Consider the following 23,459-nt stretch of genomic DNA (forward strand, 5'->3'; position numbering starts at 1 on the left):
ATACCTGAATTCTTCACGGCTTTCTGCTTCTTGTCTCGTTATTTGTCAATGAACGTTCCTTACCACTACACAAATGTTTAATTTCACAAATCGATAAATTAACATTATTCATACTGAAATTATTAAGAAAACTGCACGACACAAAGCGATACTAAAAGTGAGCGACTAAGACACACAACCTTTCTCCACTTCTTCGCCACTGTTTATTCTCTTTTTCTGTGCAGCTCCTGGCCTCCTAGTGCTGTTGTCGAGTAATAGAAACTTTGCCAAAGCGTCTTTACACAACATAATAACACAACAAAATAGCACAACATAATCATAACATCGTAACACATATGCTTACTACTACCGCAATCAAAAATTACCAAATATTATCACCATCTATGAACTGTTGCTGGAAGTATAATTAAGCGAGAGCACAGAGCGGTTTAGTTGTTGCTAAAGGATTAAATTTGCGTTACAATAAGGAGAAGATGATCGCTAAGAAAGCGAACCTCCATTATTTCTTGTTCCTGCGCATTCTCTTTCCACGTGTAACTAAATTTTTCTTTTTCTTTAGAACTGATATCTTAGAGTGTGCTTACCGGAAATCTAATTACAATAAATTTTTTTTTATTTAAAATTGCATACAACTGCCAGTTATTGTCGAATCACTATGAAATTACTTACCTTCTTACAAACATTGAGGCTCTCTTTCTATTTCACCTGCTAATTTTCATTTTTAATGTATTAAATATTTCTATATCGTACTCCAAAATTCGTTGACAACAACTTTCTATAAATTGACAGCTATTACCTGATTTTGGATCGCTCTGCTATGAATACGTTGAATATAGAAATAAAGACCAGGAGAGCAATTGAAAAGCAACAAGACACCTCACAGAATTTATATTTGGACAAAGTAGTTTAAAAAGTAGAATTTAATTTACTCCTGGTACTGCAGTGCCTGAGTCCCTTCGGATTGATTGGCAAATGACGGAAGTTATTTCTGTTAGAGACGAAACTGATCGCTCGAAGTATTTTCCAGTGTTGCCTGTGATTTATTTCGGTGATGATGCAATTATTTATAAATCATACATATCGTAAAATCTCAACCATTACATATCTTGTGTATGATTTAGAAATTATTGCGCTGAAAATTTGATCTAAATCGGTTTATGTAGAAACAAGCGACAAACATTGGAAGATGTAAAGATTTTTAGATTTATTATTACAGTTATAAGCTGCGAAAATCAAGGATTGTCATTTTTTTACCGTTACAATTATAACTTACAAGTCATGATAATGTTAACTCATTTTGATGAAATTTTCGACTTGTAAATATATAATCGATATAAATCTACAAAACGTATCTCTTATATTTTTATTGCAAGCTCCAATAAAAAAATTGTTTACTACTAACGTTACTAAAATAACGTTTACTAGTAGTAAACTTCCCAACAAAAAATCAAGCCGTTTGGTGCAACTTTTAAAAAGTTATTCTGTTTTAGAAGTTGTCCGAATACTTTCGTGACATATACTGTATATGTACATATATATCCTTATTTCTTTTAATATCCTAGTAATGTAGTTTTGTTTCATTATATAATTAGGCAATGGCAAACAAAAGAAAGAGAAAAAGTATTGTTTAGGTTAGTGCATTCTATGATATTTATGTAAGAGATAATGGCAAAGAAAAATAGTGTTAGATAATAAATTCAGTTTTTGAGATAATAATTTATTCTTTTTAAATATCTTGTTTGTTACTGATCAGATATACAATAGTTCGTTGAAAAGCATATGATATTCTAATTTGTGCTGCTCACGACAGCTTGAACGACTGACCAAGTGTTAATGTACTTATAAATGATTAATATCGTTAGTTACTCCAAAAATCGTCCGGAGGGGGTATGTATTCTGCCATTTTCGTAGTACCAGTTTTGGGATCGATTATTTCACAGTATTTCAAGGTACAGATTATATCTCCACTTCCTTGACAAAAACAAGTATTGCATCCATCAAAGTAACTTTTACCCGGTATACAATTTCGTTTTGCTTCTGAAAAAAGTTTGTCAATGTAATTAGTAGAAATTATAATATACAGTAGCGGACAAAAGTTTAAGAAGATGATTTGTAAATCGGATTATAAACATCTTATACGCATATTGTTCTTCTATTCGGTTTGTCTCTTTGGAATAACATAGCTGTATGTTTGACCTTCGTAACCTCAGACCGTCAGTTGTTAAATACAAACAATGTAGGAGTTACAACAGTTCGTTACCGCTTAGCACTTGTAAGCAGTGGACATTAGGTTAAGACGATCTGTGTAAAACGTGAATATGAGTACAGTTTTTGAACATTTTGATTCTGGAATGTCAAAATCATTATTTAGTGTATTCTTTTATTGCTTAAAATCCATTTAGATAGGAACAGACTATGGGTAAATCAAAGAACTTACTTGAAAACGAAAGAGAACAAATCGTAAGGCTGCGAAATAGCAAATATAGTGAACAGGTCAGAAACGGCTTGTAAGCATGCTTGGTATAAATTTTTAAAGGCAGGCATGTATCGCGATCAATCGAAAAACGGAAAACAACGCCGAAAATAGATCGTTTTCGTAGTGCAAATAATATTGCTGCGGAGATAAACTATAAAAATGATACACAAATTAGTGCTAGAACTAAAGAAGTTAGGAGAAGATTAGAAGACTTTAACTTAAGTGGGCGAAAACCCCAAAAGAAATCACTGCTGAGTTCTAGGAATCGAAAAAGACGACTTGCATTTGCTAGAGCTCATAAGCATTGGGCAAGTGAAGATTGGCAAAATCTGCCGATATGTCGTATCAATGGAATTATGGACCGTTTTCAATACCTGGACATACTCAAGAACACAATGTTGTCTTTCGCACGCAACAATATGAGTGATGATTTTATTTTTCAAAATGATAATGATCCGAAGCACATGGCTCGGGTTATGAAACAGTGCTTCGAAGAAGAAAATATTATCGTGTTGCCGTGGCCGTCGCAATCACCAGACATTAAATTAATCGAGAATTTGTGGAGCATTATAAAAAAGACAGTACAAGCTTATAAACCGAAAAATTTAAATGAACTTTACTCTACAATTGAAACAGTTTGCAGTAATATTACGGTAGATCAATGTAAAAAATTAATAGATTCTACGCCAAGAAAATGTACCGAAGTGATAAGAAATAACGGATATCGGACAAAATATTAAATTTAAATAAAAATTGCGTATATTTTCTTACCAAAAGTTAATATTTTTTGTGTAGTCTTAGGCTTCTGACCGACGGAATATTATGCAGATTTCGTTCCTTTTTTATAACTTAGCTACTGAGCAAAATATCAAAATGAAATTATTTTTATAAGTGTACAAACAAATGTCTAATTAGTTAATGCCCAAGGTAGAACACTGTATTTATATTTTTTATGAAAAGTAAATCAATTATTTATTTATTCCATTTCGTCTTAAACTTTTGTCCGCTACTGTATTATTAAAATAAATGGCAATTAGAAAACTGTAAACATCGCAGAGAAAACTTACCATAAACAGCAGCACCAAACGACTCGACGATGAGTAAGAAGAACAGAAAAGTGAAGATTTTAAGAGACATGTTTCTCGCGTGTTACTGTACGTCTTTCTGCGAACTATTCCATTGATGCCACACTTTATATACGTTTATAATCTCTGATTCTGTTACAACCTCATTCGAATGTTTCACATTTTCTAGGAATCTGTTTATTTTGAACACCAAATTTATTTATGAACATTCTGAAAGATGTTTGTAAATAACAGCATATGTTACGAAAGATTTTTAAGACTCCAGTCAGTAACTGCCGATCCTCGTAATCGGAGATCAAAGGTCGAACCGTTAATATGTCGATAAAACTGTCTCTTCAGACAAGCTAGATTAATTTTCCGTAGAATTCTTGCGACAACGTACCTATATGTATAACTTGCTCTCTAACGATCTTACGAAGTGTGTAGTCCCTTACGAAGAACGTAGTCCATCGAAACAGGTCACACGTATTATGAAATCCAAGGCTCCCTTGCACCATTCGATTAAAATTATTAGTAAAGCTTTATTAGTTTCAAACCTTTTTGTTAACATTAATAAATATCCTTGCATTATACATAGTTTGTTAATTATTACAATAACAAGTTTCGTAATAAAGTAAATAAGTTTTACAAATAACGGTATATTCCAAAATCATCACTTCACTAAATATAACATATTTTATATCATTCAATTTTTTATAAGATGAATATTAAATAATAATACAATCCAATAATAATAATAAATAATTTTTCTTGCCGTTTTTCCAAGTCAAATCTTTGATAACATCAGTATCGATTGAATTTGCTACTTCACTTTCTATTGACAGAATAGCCAGAGATGAAAATCTCTCTTGGCTTATCGATGATCACAGATAATTTTTTATTAGTTTCAATCGCGAGAAACTACGTTTCGCTGAAGCCACGGTTACTGGCGTCGTTAACATAATTTGTAATGCGATTAATAAATTTGGATATGCTTCCGAGAGATTGTTCTTTACAATGTAATTCATCGAATCTAAAGCCGAATAATTGGTTTTCGTTATTGGCTGTAACATCTTAATTTCTTCAAACATTTCAGTTCCCTCGAAATCTCCTTCCAAACGTAAGTGAAGATCTTGACAATACCTTAATAAATATTCATCATCTAAATTTCCAATCTCATTCATGTATAGAAAATCAAAAATATTTTGGTGATTTGCATATAATTCGAATCTACTTGTAAAGGATACTAACGCACTATCTATTATTTTGAAAAAGTAATGGACACGGAATTATTCTTTATCGTTGATCATCGATGATTCATCCTGTCCTTCATAATCGAATAATTTCTATTTCTTGCCCCTGTATCATGATTTGAAATGTGGTGTTATGTCCGTTTCCTTTGCAACTTCATTTGCTGCGATCATAGCTTTGCTAAATCCTTCATTTCTATATTACGCAAAGAATACGTTAAGATCTTTCAGATGCTTCGTGGCTAAATCGATTCGCATCTTTTGATTTTGCAATACTTTGCTGACGATGTTAGTTTTTGATAATATTTCGTACCAAATGATAAGACTGGCAATAAATTCAAATTCATTTATCTTGCGCACTATAGAAAAAATCTCAATTTTCAATTTATTGTCAGACTCGTGGTTGTCAATTTCAATCAAAGCGTTTCGAAATTGGCGAACATAAAATCAAATAGCCTTTACACTATCAAAACGGCATTTCCATCTAGTTTCTGATAATGGTTTAGGTGTAATTTTTTCAATGTATTTTTTTAAAACATCCCAACGCGATATCGATGCTGCAAATATCGTGTAAATTTTTTGTAAAACACCAAAAAAATGTAGTGCTTGGGTTGATAAATTTGCTATATCTCCCAATAACAAATTCAAGTTGTGACTACCGCATGGTACGTAAAACGCTTTAGGATTTACACGTAATATACGTGTCAATATTTGTACTCCTTGATATTCCCCTCATATTGACGCCATCCTTGTCCGCGACAGTCGGATATTTTTATTCCCAACTGATCCAGAATGAGCATGATAGTTTCAGATAGTCCCCTTCCTATTCTATCGTGAACTATTGGATTGGCAACTAAGTGATTGCGCATTTTGTCAATATCACCTAATGACAAAATCCGCAATCACTTCGTTGCCAACTCAATATCTCAAGTTTGATAAAATGTTCCTTGATTTCAACCTCCTCGTATGTTATGTTGACATAACGAAGAACAACAATAATTGCTCTTAATGGCTCACATCTGGTGTACAATACAATAAAATGGAATAATATTTTGCTCTCCTTATTGCATCGATAATTACTTTTTTTACTTTATTTGCCATTGTACTTATTAATTCGTTTTGAATTGAATGCGATAAATAATGATGCCCTTTTATGGCTGTTCTGTTTAAATGATCATTTAGAACAGAATCAAATTTTGTAATTAATTGTATTAAACTCAAAAAATTACCATTGTGCGGTGTGTACAAAGTATCGAAACTTCCTCGGAAAGCTAAATTATGTTGCGCCAAATATAAAATAACAGCAGTTATTCTTTGGAAAACTTGTTCGTATCGTGCCGTTTCCAGTCTTAAAAATTGTTTGCACTCTTTATCAAGTAGATTGCCAGTGCGAAAATTTTGTTCAGTTTGAAGCCACTTGTTTATAGCTCTTAAATGTACCGCAGATCGTTCGTGCATTTTGATTCGCTGTGTTAAATGGGATCAATCGCAAAATCCATCTGCCCCCAATGAAATATCAGTAATGGAAAATAATTTACAAGCGAAACAGTAAATCTTGTCTTCAGATTTAAAATAAATTAGCCATCTTCGTGTTGTCCTTTGTCCATTCGTCAGTATTTTCGTAAAATATAATATGTTGCAGAAAAACTCCTGTTATTTTCGTTCTTAGAGAAGTTAAATTGAGTAACTTGTACAGGACCATGTTGAACTATTAAATTGACTGTTTGTTGTGTTCTGTCAATTGGCCACTTCAGTTTCCAATTCGTCCAATTCAGTTTCATTGGTGTCTTCTTCATTTTCCTTCATAGGTGTATTTAACTCTTGGTTTTCCTCTTCCAGGGGGATCTGATTCATTATCGTATGTTCTTCACCTTCGTTTGGCTGTCTTAAATGACTAGTAGTTTCAATTACATACTTCAAAATGTTTGTTTGCTGTTTAATATAACCGTCTCGCTGTTTCTTCCGTTTTAGTTTTTCAGCTCCACTTAAGTATTTCAGTCCATGATCTCTATCCCTGCTAGCCATAGCGGTTCTTAAAAAAACATACTTCTGTGTATAAACTTTTGTCTGTTACAAAAATGAATAAAATCGCGTACCAAAAAACATTTACTGCAAGATAGAATAAACTACATATTTCATTAGTTTGTATATAGTTGAAACATTTCTCTGTTCTTGCTCACTTTATCGAAATCAGTTCTGCCCGCGCAGCCAAGCTAAGCGGACGTGAAAAATAGTGCTTCAGAAAAGTGCGGCAAGTAGGGAAGAGAAAGTTACGAACGGCTACGCGCATAGATAAATGGTGAAAACCCGTGTCTTCTATTAAGAAGACTACAAGCAAACCTACCATGAAAAAACAAATCTCGCCGATAAAAATGATTAACAAAGACGAACAATACTACATAAATAAAACAACAAACACATCAAAAACAAGTCAACAAATAAATCAAGAACAGGACTGCTCAGTTACAATTGAAGTTGATATGGAAACCAATAAAGAAACAACTCAACAGGATGAAAACTGGAAGGTGGCCAGCTACAATAAAAAACGAAAAATAACAGGTAATCTAGATATGGAAAGGCAGCGATGGCTGCAAGAATTACCATTAAGAAACTCCTTCAGCTCGCTAACGGAAGAATTAGACGATGACGCAACAGGCAATACCACAACTTAACCAACACACATTACAAAACCATCACCAATATTTGTTGAGGCGTAAATAATAGACCCGCTTATTGATCAACTAAACAATATAGTTGGAAAGGATAATTACACAATAAAACAAACAAAATTAGAATAGGTAAAAATCCAAACAAACACTCCAGAAAATTATAGGAAAGTCATAAAAGAATTAAGGGGGAAAAATGCTATATACCACATGTACCAGCTGAAAACGGAAAGAAGCTACAAAATAGTTATAAGAGGATTACATCCAAAAATTAATACAGAAAAATTAAGTGACGAACTAGCAAAAATTGGCCATCAAACAAGAACAATAAACAATATGACAAAGTACGATACGAAGCAACCATTACCACTATTCTTAATAGAACTGGAACCCAGAATCAATAACAAGGAAATTTATGAAATCAAAAAAATTCTAAACACAATAGTACATTACACAATAGTAAACAAAAAAGATATATCACAATGCATGCGGTGCCAACAATACGGTCACACAAAAAATTATTGTAACAGAAGCCCGGCATGTGTTAAATGTGCAAAAAACCACTTAACAATACACTGCCCATACGCAAGAAAAATAAAACAAGTTAGATGTTATAATTGTAACGGAAACCACCCAGCCAGCTATAAAGGATGTGTAATCAGGAAACAACTTCAACGTAAACTGTTTCCAGCACTTCGCAATAGATCAGTCGATAACTACCAACAACAACAAAGTACAACGGCTAACAAAGTAACATTGAAAGCACAAAAGGAAATAAAAGCTATAAGCAGAAACACAGATCCCCAAGGAAACCGAAGCTACGCACAAGCAACCCAAAACATTAGACAAGCAACGCCCATAAACAATCAGAGACAAAGCAACAACACCGAAGACGCTACAGAAATCAAAGAACTACTAAAACAATCAATCAAAAACACCGAAGTACTTACAAAAATGATAAGCGAACAAAACGCAGTCCTCAGACAGCAAACGGAACAAATTACAGTTATGGTACAACTACTTACAAACATGCTGAGCAAAAAATAAGAAATAATAATGGACATGCTTAAAATAGCAGTCTGGAACTCCAACGGCCTACAACAAAGGGCCCTAGAAACTGAAAAATTCCTGTATAATAATAATATCGATATACTACTCGTTTCAGAAACACACTTCACTATAAAAAGTTACATAAAAATACCGTACTACACCACATATGATACCAAGCATACCTCAGGAAAAGCACACGGAGGGACTGCAGTAGTAATAAAAAACGACATTAAACATCACTTACACAGCCAAGTTAGTAAGGAACATATACAAGCAACCACCGTTACCGTACAGACTAACAGCAACCAACTGCAGTTGTCAGCAGTATAAGTACCGCCGCGACACAAAATCACAATGCAAATGTGGGAAGAGTACTTTCGACACATAGGTGACAAGTATATTGCAGCTGGACACTATAACTCAAAGCACACACTATGGGGATCAAGAATCACTACACCACGAGGTAGAACTTTGGAAAACTACATTAGAAACAATAACTTCAATATGTCATCCACAGGAAGACCGACATACTGACCGACAGACCTGAGCAAAATACCTGACCTGCTAGACTTTGCAGTTACAAAGGGACTAAACGCAAATAAACTAAACATAGCACCCAGCCTCGAGCTTATCTCCGACCATACACCCATAATAATTACATACAGAAAAAAACCAATACTTTACAGCAATTCAGAGACGCTATGCAATAAAACCACCAAATGGCAAACATTTAAAGAAATAATTGAGAGCAAAATCAACTGCAACATCCCATTGAAAACACCTGAACACATCGATCAAGCACTAACAACATTTACAGAAACTATTCAAGAATCAGCAAGGGCTACCATTATACCAGAATCAACCAACAGACAAACAAAAATAATTCCATTAGAATAATTCCATCCTCAAAAAAATTAGAGAAAAAAGAAAAGCGAAAGCAAAATGGCAAAAACACAGAACAAAAGAAAACAGAAAACACGTAAACAAACTCGCAAAAGAAATAAAAAACAAAATAATAGAGCAGAACAACAGCGAGTTCACAAAGTTCATCGAGTCACTATCTGCTCACGAGAACTACAACTACTCCCTATGGAAAGCCACAAAAAAAATGAAGAAGACAATAAAAATGGTACCAGCAATCAAAAGAGCAGACAACACATGGGCAAGAAGCAACGAAGAGCAAGCTGAAGAATTCTCCAACCACCTATGCAACACATTCACCCCACATAACATCAACGACAGCAACCACAATAGTCATACGGACGAGGATGCGCTAACTACTAGTACACCAACTGACAATCACTACGCCATACCCAAAGCAACAGCACAAGAAATCAGAAACATAATTGAGAAAACAAAAAATAACAAAGCACCAGGAATCGACCTAATTAACGGCAAAATCTTGAAAAACCTTCCGCCAAAAGCGATAAGACAAATCAGAATAATAGTAAACGCAATACTAAGCTTGGAAACTGGCACAAATCATAATGATACCCAAACCAGGCAAGGACCCACACGAAACCAAGTCCTACCGACCAATCTCACTACTTCCGGTGTTCTCCAAGATACTAGAGAAAATAATCTACGACCGGATAAAACCAATAATAGAGAAGAACCATCTAATACCGGATCACCAATTCGGATTCAGAAACAAACACTCCACAGCCCTCTTTATGGACATCGAGAAAGCATTTGACAAGATAAACCACAATAGCCTACTTCAATCAATCAGAAAACAGTTCCCGGAGCAGATATACCATGTAATTAAATCTTACTTAAGCAGCAGAACCTTTGTAGTAAAAATCAAAGACACATACTCCGAAGTTAAAGACATCAAGGCACTGGTTCCGCAAGGAAGCGTCTTAGGACCAATTCTATACACATTATACACGGCCAACATACCAACGACTAACAATAGCAAAATACTGACATTCACGGATGACACAGCTGTACTAGTCAGGCACACTAACCCTGCAACAACAGTTACATTACTACAAGGACATATCACAAAAATAGAAAATTGACTTTAAGCTAAACAAATTAAAGCAAACCCGGATAAATGCAAACACATCACATTAACACTGCGGAAACAGATACCACCAAACATTATACTAAACGGCACACACATAATACAAACAAGGCAAGTCAAATACCTAGGACTCCACTTAGATACACGATTCACATGGAAACAGCATATTAAGGCAATAATAGACAAAATACAGATAGCAAGGAGACAAATGTATTGGCTAACACGCCGAAAATCCAAACTAAGTATAGAAAAGAAACTAAAAATATATAAAATTATCATAAAACCAATCTGGACATACGGAATACTACTATGGGGAACAGCAGCAATGAGCCATATAACCAAAATAGGGGCAATGCAAGCTAAAATTCTTAGAATGATAGTAAACGCGCCATGGTACGTTAGAAACGATTCGACATTCGGAAAGACCTGGGAATGCCAATGGTCAAGGAGGAGATTAGCAGATGTGCAAGATGGTATAGAGAAAGAATAGCAACGCACCCGAACCGGCTGGCAGCGGAAACGGTCGGCGCAACAAACATAAAAAGAAGACTAAAAAGGAAACACCCAACAGATCTCACAAAGGACATAACCTAACAAACACGATGATGGTACCCCGCTGGGGGTAGCCACCCACATGTTATATTAGTACACCGCTATAATATTTTACCAAATGTTCTACTGGAAAAATTGTAAAATTTAAATAAATGAATAAAAAAAAGAACTTTATCGAAATTTTAACATTTGGGGCGAAATTAATTTAATAGTAACGAATTCAAATTCTCAACTAGTTACATGTATTGAATTTCATTTGTATGACCGCCATACGTTTTTTCTGCGTTGCGGTTTCAGTTAGAGTTGAGTTTAACTTAAAAGAGGAGAAATAATTGAAAAAAATGCTTACCGAAAATCAAACGTTTTAAAAATGTATATGTCACGGTTTACGTCACAATATAACTTTGAAAAATATTCGTGATCTTAAATTTACCGAAACGTAACTATCACAGTTCTTGCCACGCGTCGAGAGATTGACTAACAGTCAGCATCATACAGCATATGAGCTCAGCATAAAACATATGAACCGCAAGACGGCAACTGACACACAACCACTAAATAAATGTCAGGGGTTGCTATGCCCAGTTCCTATGCAAGTTCATAGAAGTTGCGACTCGTCGACAGGCTTTCAAAAATAGGGAGCCTTATCTCTATTTTCTTAAGCAATTTTTTAAACAAATCCAAGTAATATTTTTTCGTGTCCATAATTTGCTTTTAAGGAGCAAAAAATTCAATGACAGTACAAAATTTGAAATTATGTATGACTTTTGCAAAAAACCATTGATGTAGTCTAATTTCTCTAAAAAGTACATTTCTCTGAAAGCGCCTGGATTTTTTTTATCTAAAGTAGTCTCTCGTAGTAGTAGTAATCGAGCTCTTTATTTTCACACACTTATACAATGAACTTTTCGAAGATTCACAACGACAAGGTTTTGGGTAGGTTTTGAGTATTGCTGACCGCAGACTGCCCGGGTGATTTCGGGAGGAGTATTTATATGAGGTTCGCGATTGGGATGGGAGAAAGACTTTGGTCGTATTATGTTTTGGATGTTACTCTGGACTTTGGTGATGTTTGGAGTGACTGGATGATACCGTAGCGGTTTTTTTTATTATTTATTTATTTAAATTTTTACAATTTGTCCAGTAGGACATTTGGTAAAATATTATAGCGGTATACTAATATAACATGTGGGTGGCTACCCCCAGCGGGGTACCATCATCGTGTTTGTTAGGTTATGTCCTTTGTGAGATCTGTTGAGTGTTTCCTTTTTAGTCTTCTTTTTATGTTTGTTGCGCCGACCGCTTCCGCTGCCAGCCGGTTCGGGTGCGTTGCTATTCTTTCTCTGTACCTTCTTGCACTTCTGTTAGTCTCCTCCTCGACCGTTGGTATTCCCAGGTCTTTCCGAATGTCCTCGTTTCTAACGTACCATGGGGCGTTTACTATTGTTCTGAGAATTTTTGCTTGCATTGTCTCTATTTTGGTTATATGGCTCATTGCTGCTGTTCCTCATAGTGGTATTCCGTACGTCTAGATTAGTTTTATGATCGCGTTGTATATTTTTAATTTATTTTCTGTGCTTAATTTGAAGATAACATTTGAGAAGTAAACATACATAAAATATTAAAATATAATAACTTTATATGTTAATTTGTATGTGAAATCTTTTTATGTTAGCTGTAAGAAATACACTAAATATGCAGCAAATTGTCTCGAATTGACAGTCCCAGCGAAAAAAGTCCTTGGAACGCAAAGCGTTAAGAATTTAAAAATATAGAAAAATAATAATTGCAGAAAACATTCATATATTGAAACATTGGTGTAGAAGAACGTTTATTTACTCTTATTTACTCCTTATTAATAATGTCATGCCTCATTATCTATCTTTACGTATAGTAAATTCCTGTTTTATGCAGATGACAACGCCGTTATTTGTGCTGATGACGCTGCTCTCTTACAAAATGGTCTCAATAATTTCGAATTAACTATCCAGTTGTCTTAATTATAATACGTTATTGTGATTAGTTCACGTTAAACAACCATCGTTTCTTGTTTAATCAATAATAAACTAATTGTAGTATAGATATTACAATCGTAAATTCATTGAAATGTGTTCAGGGATATAGATAGCTGATGTACTATTTGTTTACAAAATTATCAATTAACCGATCGATATTATACACCAGTTGCAATGTTATGTTCCGTTCAATCGGGAAGTCGCTCTCTCCAAGGATAGGACCTACAACTCATTGCACGCTCTATGCCATAAAGCTATATATAATTGTGTCAATCGTTCACGTATACAAACTCTAATCGCTTTTGTGATGCTGCCGACCGTTTTTCGTAGCTCTTTTATACATTTAAGCTATCTGTATATAACGTCATCCATAGCTACTAATTTCCTAACCTTCTTTCTATTCAGTTTACATTCTATTGTTATTTCTTAAACTATTATATCTATATTATTTGTAGCTTATAATTTGTTATATCCAATATTGTAACAACGGGTTTTTTGTTATTTCGTAAGTTATTTAATAAATTTACTTTAATAAATTTAATTAATTCTACGATTTTTAGTTTCTGGATTCCGAAATTTTAAGCTTTGGAATTTTATGCTTTTGGACTTTTAAATTTTAGCATCCCAAGCATTAAGATTCTAAATTTGTCGATCCCAAAGTTTTGGTATTTTATTCCTTTACAATTACAGTCCTTCGTATTTAGTTAGACTTCCAAAATCCATGGAATAATTATAAATATTTATAAACATACTCGACGTATTATAATATTCCGTATATGTTTCACGCTAACTGTCGAGTTCCAGACGCGCCAGAAGTTCTATCGCGCAAGCGGACGTCGCCAAAAGCGCGAGGATTATCGCACAACACTCAGCTGACGTCACAAAAGCTCGTAACGGGACCAGCCGCGAAACCTATGAATATTTCTAAATCGTAAATTGAAAAAAGCATACCGTATAAATAGGAGAAACGATAAACGAAGCGTGGCAGGGAAACAGGAGGAGCGTCGGTAAATAATTTACCAAATTGTTCCAATTATTCAGCCGATGGTAGGCGCAATGAATTAGACGAATCAGTGTAACTATTTTGCAAGGAAAAACGATCTCAACCGGCAATCTTTTGGGATCTACACGGGATGTTAGTTTCGACGTTTTTCATACGTTCTCACTTCCACTGTTCCTCTTCTGCGCTTTTTTTATTTTATCTTCCTTTACTTCCTCTTTCTATTTCGTGGGTAAAAGACTTTTCCACTAGTTAAGAAGACTGTTACAAAATGACTGTTATAGTCATAAAATTTGGGAAAATTCTTTTGGATTTACATCGATTAAGATCTGCATGACCGAAACTTGTTTTTCTGTTATTTCAACTAGACTTCTGTATATCGTGTTTTTTCTAACTTTTAACACAGAAAATTTTGTTTCCTCCAAAATTGTGTTTTCCCTAAAAAGAAGTTGTCTCGGTTCCTAATTGGCGTAGAACAAAAGTTTAGGAGGCTGCTGTTAACACAGCAAGTAGTGAATTCATTCTAATCACGGGAGGAACTAAGACCTTATTCCGAGATCATGTTTATACTTCATACGAACGTTAGTGTTATTCGAAATAATTGACAATAGCCGAGAGCAGCCATTTTTCCATTATTCTCAGCATTCCAGTGGCAATAACTGTGCGAAACGCATCGTATCGTATCAAATCGTATGTTATCCAACTCTACAATTTTCTTATCTATATAGCACCAATATAATAGTACCGTGTTTGGTGCTATTTCAATCAGGAAAATCTCATCAATGTGTTAATGAAATTTTCATTAACAAAAGATTTCAAATAAAGGAATTTCGTCGCTGCGTTAGTGTTTTACTTCACGAAACAACGGTAAAATGTGCGGCTCCATTGTACGACTCTTTGAAGCACCAGATAAGATCATACTGAACATTTAACATAAAACATAAAAAGTAACATAAAAGGATTACGATTTTTAGAACATTCGCGGTGCGTGTATGATTTTGTTCTGCGCACTTGAGGACCAATGTGTGTATGAAATTTGCATAAACGTCGCTAATATGAACTACTGCTTATTAATTATTTATAAAGATAGACGATTAGAGGAAACATTAATACTCTCTACCCGAAAGTTCCATATTTGCGCATGCTTTTTAAGCAGGTTTAACGCTTAGTAGGATTTTTTTATTATTATTATTTATTTATTTGAATTTTACAAATTGTCCAGTAGGACATTTGGTAAAATATTATAGCGGTATACTAATATAACATGTGGGTTGCTACCCCCAGCGGGGTACCATCATCGTGTTTGTTAGGTTATGTTCTTGTGAGGTCTGTTGGGTGTTTCCTTTTTAATCTTCTCAGTAGGATTTGTTTACGCAGGATTGTTACGTGGTCAGGTGTCAGAGTTTTGTTCTACGCGGCTTGTACGAGGTTCTTTTCGTTCTTGCAACAAGATATTCGCGCAAGGAGATATTTAGGCCGATTTTTTACCACAGCATGATTAAGTGCACTGTGTAATATGTAGAAGTAAAAAATATTTAAATAAATATTTAATGCATTTAAATAAAATACTGACAGAAAATATTAATATATCTGGCTCAAATTATTTACTTACTACTTTTTTTAACTACTCAAAATTTATAATTACACTTGTGTGTTCTGCAGATCCAAGGATAGTCAGAATTGGAAACATTTATTGGACGTTAATTAACCTAATGCAATCCAAGTAAAATGCTATAATGTGTCTTTCCATTTGTGATATTCTTGGACTCGCATAATTCCTAATGTATATTGTAGTTAATTAAGTGACTAACAGTCAAACAATTTCAATCGAATGTACTAATATTTTGTGTAAATATTTTATTTTTATACAGAATATATTTTTAACTTTTTTAAAGATTTCACGCTGCACTTTATCAAGTATTATAGTTTTATTATCTTTATTTGTTTCGATATAGAAGAAAGATGTACAGTTATCAAGAAAAGTACTACGGGGTTCAAATTGCCTACGGGAACAGATAAAATTTTATGTACTGTATTATATCTTAATCTGCAATCACGTTTGAAAATTTTATGATAAATTGTACAACTTTGTGCAGGACATGGAAAATGTACGACACAGACAACATTTGATATAAAAAAGATTAGACTATTTCTGCTATAGTATCGCGGACGAAGGTCTTAGGGGGGTGCCGTGCGAATTGTAAACGAGCGGTTACTGAGCGTGTGCATGACGGGGCTTAAACAAAGGATATAAGACAAAAGACAAAGGGTTACTAAGAGACATAAACGAATTAACGGCAGTATGAGTTGAGAAGTCAGAGAGTGCGGATTGCGTCGTCGAGATAGTGTTGTTAGCGTTGTTGAGAGAGAGTTGAATCTGTGTTGAAGAGAGTTGTAAATTAATTATAATACGTCGTCACGATTATTTCATGTTAAGTAACCATTGTTTTCTGTCTAATCCATTTATTATTAATAAACTAATATTATTATATTTACGATACTACACTACGATGACAGATTCGCAGTTTCTGAGACGCGGTTCTACGACTGAGACTTAAATGACTTATCTATAGTTAATTTCATTAGAGAGCTAATATTTTACGAAATTAGACACAAAAGAGAAAGAAGGAACAAAGGCACGCTTTGTTACCAAAGTCTGCGAGCAAAATATAGGATGAGATTCAAACGAATATTAAAATGAATTTTATCATCTACAAACTTGAGCTTCGGGATACTCTTGTAATTTTGCCATCACAAAAAGATCGATGTTGTTCATGGTATATAAGAAGACGGAAAATCACGCTTCGCGGACGGAATAGACCGTACGCCGAAAGTCGCTAAATGTCAGTATAGCGAGATCAGGCTAGAGTATTTGAAGATACCACCGCTAGGTGGTTTTTTCAAGATGCCGATTCTCGCTGGGAAATTTAGGAGATAGAGATGTTATATTCGTAGACAAAGTTGAAATTTTTATCGCTTCTCGGCCTTATGGCTAAGATCAAAGTGTAGTATCTGTTCTTATCAGCTTAATATCTGATACACTTCCCATTGGGAAGTCAGAATATTAAACTGATTTTTGGAATCTGACGGAGGGATAGGAGCTTGCTTCACCTCTGTCGTGAGTCGACCTAGCTTTGCAGTACCGCTAGGATTGGCTCGATAATGCATATATATAAGCATATAACAGACGGCTTTTTAATTTATTATTAACATTATTTTGTGATTGGTGATAACTGAATACTATATCACTGCGACTTTATTGGATCTGAATATTGCTTAATATAAATTGTTATTAATTAACACTTAGCCAACGGAACGGTGATTTCGCCTGTCTATGAAGAACATCGCTTCGCGATCGAACGGGAACATCTCTCTTTTTGATTTTAGCAACGTGTTTTCTTTTCTTGCTCTTTATTAGTTATTTATATTATCAGCTATTGTTTACTTGGATTTGTTCCCAATTAATTGCGGCACTTTTCTGATTTTATAAAGTACAGTATATAATAAAAGACACCAATTCGGTGGTGTTAAAATTAATTAAAAAGTTACACTATCAATTATGACTAAATAAAGTTATAATCGAACGGTACCACACTGTAAAAAGATATTAAAACGCATTATGAATTTTTAATTTCACGTTCAAATCGTGTTATTTATCTTTAGTCATGTTTAATGTTTTTAATTTTACCTATACTTTTTATACTTTTAATTTCATGTTTTGTATGAACAATATGTGAAATCGTTAAACAAAATCATTACCGCAAAATATAATTGACCACTTAAATAATTTTTAGACTTCTTTGTTTTGCAATTAGTGAATATTAGTCCTTGTTACTTGGACAGATGCACGGTAGACAGCGTATAGATTGACAACAAAATCGATAATAAAACTTGCAATAAGGCTGTAAAGAGTGGCTTATTCTGAGTTACAATCTTGAAAAATATTTGAGAAGTAATAAACAGTATGGTCTGTAGCGAATTTAGTTTCTTTAGCATCGGATATCTAAGATATGTTACAACTCGGTATTTCTTGCTGAAGTGAATCTCACTCCTACTAACACTCTACATCTTCTCTAGTGTTTAGTTTTTCTTAGTCCTGCGAAAGCTACAAGTAGCGACGAACGTGTCACGTCGAAGACACAAGAAATCACGAAACCGATAGATCGCCGGTGGTCTCCTCGCGTCGCAGTTCGAACGTTTCACGAATAAGGTGAAAAAATTGAAGTTTATATATGATAATAGAATTTATTATGAAAATCCAACAAAGTGACGGCCCAAAGTGTTACAACAGAATGATTCAAAGTGTTACAAGAGATTTGGTCAAAATGTTTTAATAGACTGGGACGAACGCTTATTTTGTAGGGTTTTTATACTGAGGTTTTAGTCCCTCTGGAAGGGTTGTCGTCTGGTGTATCTCAGAGGCGCCTATTCCGTTACTATTTAGTTATTGTTTCGATGGCTGTGATATGCAGGATGTCAAGCCTATCCTATTACTGTTTCTGAGTGGGTGGTTTTCTTGAGCGTATGACAAACGCGACGCGTTCATCGGTCGTGGCACAACGATTCTCTCTATTGTAGTACCGCGGAAAGATCGACGACATACGCACAATCCCGACGATAATGCACAAGTGCCGAGAAGCCAAAAAGGTCGGAAAACTTCAATAGGCCTTCCGGCATTAAGTTCACGTTAAATAATCATTGTTTTCTGTTTAAACCACTGTAATAAATCCATCTATCAATAAATTATCATATAGAAATAACTGGAAATCCTAATTTCCAATATTTCTGATAAGGAAATCCTATAATGCATTCATCCACGCATTTCCTCTCTCTATTCTGAGATAAAATCTCAACATTTCTCAATGATAATTTAGAAATACTCTTATCTGTAGGATTTTCTGTAATTTCTGACTTGCAGGATTGTTGCGACCTTTTCAGAAAGACTTCATCCTTATCAAGAGAAGGCGTGCCAATGTCGCACGGAAAGTGCATAACAAATATCAAACAAGTCATATCCGATTAAAGTTAAGAAACATTATGATCACTTGTAAGTTACTGTATACCTTTTATCTCCTGAAATACGTTGGATGAAATTAAAAATAATATAAGGAGATAACAGTTCATACATGAAAATACAATATGTTTTTTTTTATTATATCCGTGTAAGATCTACAATTAATATTCAATCGGGTGAACGAAATACTTCTTGACACTTCTTGACAAAAGTTAAGGAACGTACTTTGTTTAAATTATGTACCTACTTTTTAAAAAATATAAATAAGAAATAATCTAATAAGATGTTGGGTACCTCCTGAATTTGATGACTACATGTCATCTGCGTAGCATTAGTTCAATTTCTTTAATCTTTAATAATGTTTTTTCGTATGATATAATTCAAAGCAGTAGTTCGATGCATCATCCAACGTCACAGGCTTTACATTGGAATCCTGTTTCGGCTCGCATTTTGTTTTTCCTGCAAATCACACATTTCCGCCAACCGTTTTGCCGCGTTCCTATTGGATTGATGTATTTTGATGGAAAGTATCTTGAAACCAGTCGTAAGAAATTATCTTTGGATGCAGTTTGGCTTCCAGACTTATTGCTACATGTATTTTCATTTGGATATTTTAGTAGAATTTCTCGAATGAGGCATAAATGAAACTTCGCAAATGTTATATTTCTTTTGGACATAATTTTGTAGAGTATGTAAATATGGTAAATCGGAAGATCAAGCATGTGGGCAAAGAATTTCTTGTACAATTTCAGAGTTCTTCCAACAGTATTAATGGAATTTAGAATCACGTCAGTTTCATTGAATGCTCCCATGATGCAATTATAATCTACTATTGCACTTGGTTTCAGTATTGGTATTTCCGTTTTAACATCACTTTTCTTCGTTTCTACATACTCAGCAGAATGATAATAGCTTGATAACATTAGCACTTCTCCTTTGTTCATCCATCTTAGTGCTAACAGTTTACCCGTAGACTGAAACGCAACTTCGCCTTTGCATAATTTTTCAGATATACTAGGCATTCTACGTTCCAAATGCATTTGTCTTGACATAAAAGGGAAAATAAAGCCGGGCTTGAGTACCAGCTATCGGTGACCAAAACATGACTTTTATTCAGATACGGTTCCATCAGCGTCATGACAATATTCCCTGATTTGCCAATTTCTGCTAAATGATTATTGTTAGTTATATCCGTACGTGCTCTACACTAGACGATAAAATCTTCAATATATCCGGTACGACAGTTGCAGATAACAAACGACTTAATCCCAAACCTACTTCGCTTTGAAGGAATAAACTGCTTGCAAAAACGTCGTCCTTTGGAAAGCAGCAAATTTTCGTCGATGCATAAATGCTGATACGGATAAGATGCTCGTGAAAAGGAATTTCGCAGTCTATCGATGGTGCTCTGTATCTTTCTTAGCGCATCTCAATTTGTTGTCTCATTGCTATCGCAAAAGTACAGCATTTGTAAACGAGATATATATCTGTTCCTTTTTTTCATGATTCTTGGAAAACTTTCTGCTCGTGTTAATTCGTCGGTTGACCAATATCTCTCTATTGACAATTTCTTTACTCTTCACATTAACATCGATAGAGCAAAAGATCGATACATTTCGTTTACTGTTGTATTTTTCCATGCAATTAATCGTGAGCAATTACTGTGTGAAATTTTCGTGGTATAATACTTGTCACTTTCTCACATAATATGTTTGAGCATATTTTCGGAAGAGAAAAGTTGAAAGATTGGAGAAAGGTTGACGATTTATCGTCAATATTTGCTTTAATTTCTGGTAGATTTTCATCAAAATTAAAAACTGTTGGAATCAAATTATTGTGCGCTCCAAAGAAATTCCAGTGGATTAATTTCTGGTAATTCCTCCATGTTTTCGGAACTAGATTCCGAGCTACTTGACAGTAGGAGTTCTTTGTGACATGTATTTTTATTTTTACCTTTGTATCCAATTTGTTCAAAAATTTCAGAATGTTCAGAATCTGATGACAGTTCCATCATCGCAGACCATATTCGTCAATTTGTCCATAATGGACAATTTATGGATATTACATTCGATTTTTGTGAAAAAAACTCTAAACAAGAAACGTATGCTGCCAGTGCGTCGAAAGAAAACGATTGAATGTGCATTATTGGGAAGTTGATGATAACAAATGAAGAGCGACTCTAGTCGAGCGCCTATAGTCGCTGTTCGCAAGCAGAGAGTCGATTTGAGTCAAACTGCCTCGTTTTTTTGACATGTTTGTCAAATGGTAGAAGCATTTTATCACGCTGGAAAGATGACAGTCCGGGTTTTCTGGACATTTTATGATTTTCATAATTCATAACAAAAATTTCAGTGTTAAAGATTCTATTCAACGACACTATTCTTTTTTACATAATTGAGACGGTCCTCGCGCATCTTGTTTCACGCGTATAACCATCTTCGTTATTTGTGACACTAAAGTAATAGAATAATATTAAAATAAATGCTAATGAAATTGTTTAACCACTACTATCACTAGCTCCCAGACAACTATAAACTTGGACGATGGGCGAATGTGGAAACGTATATAAATTGAATACATAAAATCAAAAGCTATACACAACATCGACATAATGACGATTTAAACTTACATTACGAACCATCAGACAATACGAAAATTACGCCAATGCGGAGAAAGGAACTGAACCTTCTTGAAACATTGACAGTACCGTCAATATTAGAAGGACACATAAGTACACTAATATTTTTCGTTAAGGAGAGAGTGTGTTAGAGAGTGTACTGAATTCTAGAAGCTTCCAGATTATACTTGAGGCGATTAGGTCGTGATAGGTACTGAAGTAACACTCGAATGGGTTTGACAATAAATATTTATTAATCATATATTGTATATGTACACTGATGCGTAGAACTCGCGGTTCCTATTATCGGTTCGACAGTCGCGGTTACAAGTTCGACTACTGGTCGAGGTGTTTTGATGCGCGATACAAGTTCGGACGATGATTGCGCGAGATGCTGAAAACTTGGATTGATGATTGACTCGGACCATTGCGACTGTAACGACTGTGTAGCGACTGAGTAACGACTGAGTAGAGACTGTATAGCGACTGACTTTCCGTCACGATGATGCTGCGGAGGAAAACTATGATGGGATGTGTCTAAGGATGCGAGATCATCGGATTTGTCGAGGAAAGCCCTGGTTCGGAAAGTGGGGGAAATGGACGTCGTTTTTAATTGGCTAATTTTTGTGTTAGTCGTTTGAAAAGGATGCTAACTGCCCTTGAGAGAAAGTTCCTAGCGGGAAGCATCGTGCGTGAGAAATAGCAGATTTCTCGTGTCTTCCCGTAGAAGGTGATAGGCTTAGGGACTGTTAAGACAAAGACTATTTGTCCCTTTGGAGGAGCTTAGCTAAAATAAATCCTAAGATTTATAGCGGGTGTTTAGGCTAGTTGAAAATATTCTGTAAGAATGTATCGACATCTGGCAATCTCGTCCGAAGAGGTGGGTCTTTGTGTAGCGAGCCACGGGACAGAAACCGTTGGAAAGTTTACTGTCGAGTGTCGCTACATACTTATATAAATGCTACTGTTATTCATCATCGGCCCCCTATTCCCAGAGCTGCGGTTCAACACAGGACCCGTCCTGTTCGACGCTTCCGTGACCTGAGCTGGTTCTGTTAGGGAAGTGATACATTTACACTGTACATGAGAGCGTGTGTGTAAGGGTTAGAGGGCGTCAAGGACTCAGTGGAGACAAAAGACTGTTGCCAGATGTTAGAAGAATCTAGGCGAGTCGGGTGGCAACCAGCGTGCGTGTAAGACGTTCTTAGAGAGGAATATAGATGTATAACTGTTGTATGGGAAATATAGCCAATAATTTGTATTCCCAAATCCTCGAATTTCCTTAACATGGTAGCAGAGCGTGGTTACTAGTTTTGCAAGATATTTAGTGCGTGGTTACGATCTTGCGAGTGAGTTTTCAGTAAAGAAAAAAAAACTTTCAGAAAAAAATATACTTCGAGCACGTAGGAACGCTTGAGTAAGAAAAGAAAAAAAGAAGAATCAATTAAAATGGAGAGATCGGAAATCATGATACCTATATTCGATGGTGAGGATTATGGAATGTGGAAGCAAAGAATCACGATGTTTCTCAAATATAAGGAATGCGAGGTTGTTACAACTAGAATGAAGAACGAAAGAGACGATGAAGACTGGGACAAAAAGGATTTGAAGGCGATTAATATAATTTATAGTGCAATATCGAACAGACAATTGGAGTATGTTAGGGAAGGAAAAACGGCGTATGATACAATAAAAAGGTTCGATGAAATGTACTTGAAAGAGTCGA

At 34.9% G+C, this 23,459-nt stretch overlaps 2 protein-coding genes and 1 non-coding gene across 4 annotated transcripts; 1 reads left to right on the forward strand and 2 right to left on the reverse strand.

The window, feature by feature from the left end:
* Positions 1-1,696: 1,696 nt before the first annotated feature.
* On the reverse strand, positions 1,697-3,683 carry LOC117216269 (serine protease inhibitor 3-like). Of its 2 annotated transcripts, none has more exons than XM_033462850.1 (2): positions 3,544-3,683; positions 1,697-2,037 (listed from the first exon to the last, which is right to left on the reverse strand). In XM_033462850.1, exons 1-2 carry the CDS (start codon positions 3,611-3,613, stop codon positions 1,859-1,861), a joined length of 249 nt encoding a protein of 82 aa, XP_033318741.1. In that variant the 5' UTR covers positions 3,614-3,683; the 3' UTR covers positions 1,697-1,858. The 2 variants fall into 2 exon arrangements, with proteins under 2 accessions (XP_033318741.1, XP_033318742.1); XM_033462851.1 differs by having other exon boundaries at positions 1,697-2,034; positions 3,544-3,661.
* A 2,844-nt stretch (positions 3,684-6,527) lies between these two features.
* On the reverse strand, positions 6,528-6,815 carry LOC117216271. Its single transcript, XM_033462852.1, has one exon. The coding sequence runs from the start codon at positions 6,813-6,815 to the stop codon at positions 6,528-6,530; it is 288 nt and encodes a 95-aa protein (XP_033318743.1).
* Positions 6,816-17,074: 10,259 nt separating this feature from the next.
* LOC117216272 lies at positions 17,075-17,267 on the forward strand. The gene has a single exon (XR_004489339.1). It is a non-coding gene; the product is annotated as a U2 spliceosomal RNA (small nuclear RNA).
* Positions 17,268-23,459: the final 6,192 nt, after the last annotated feature.

Source organism: Bombus bifarius, unplaced genomic scaffold (genome assembly GCF_011952205.1).
Source record: "Bombus bifarius isolate JDL3187 unplaced genomic scaffold, Bbif_JDL3187 scf7180000010269, whole genome shotgun sequence".
Taxonomy (NCBI): Eukaryota; Metazoa; Arthropoda; class Insecta; order Hymenoptera; family Apidae; genus Bombus; species Bombus bifarius.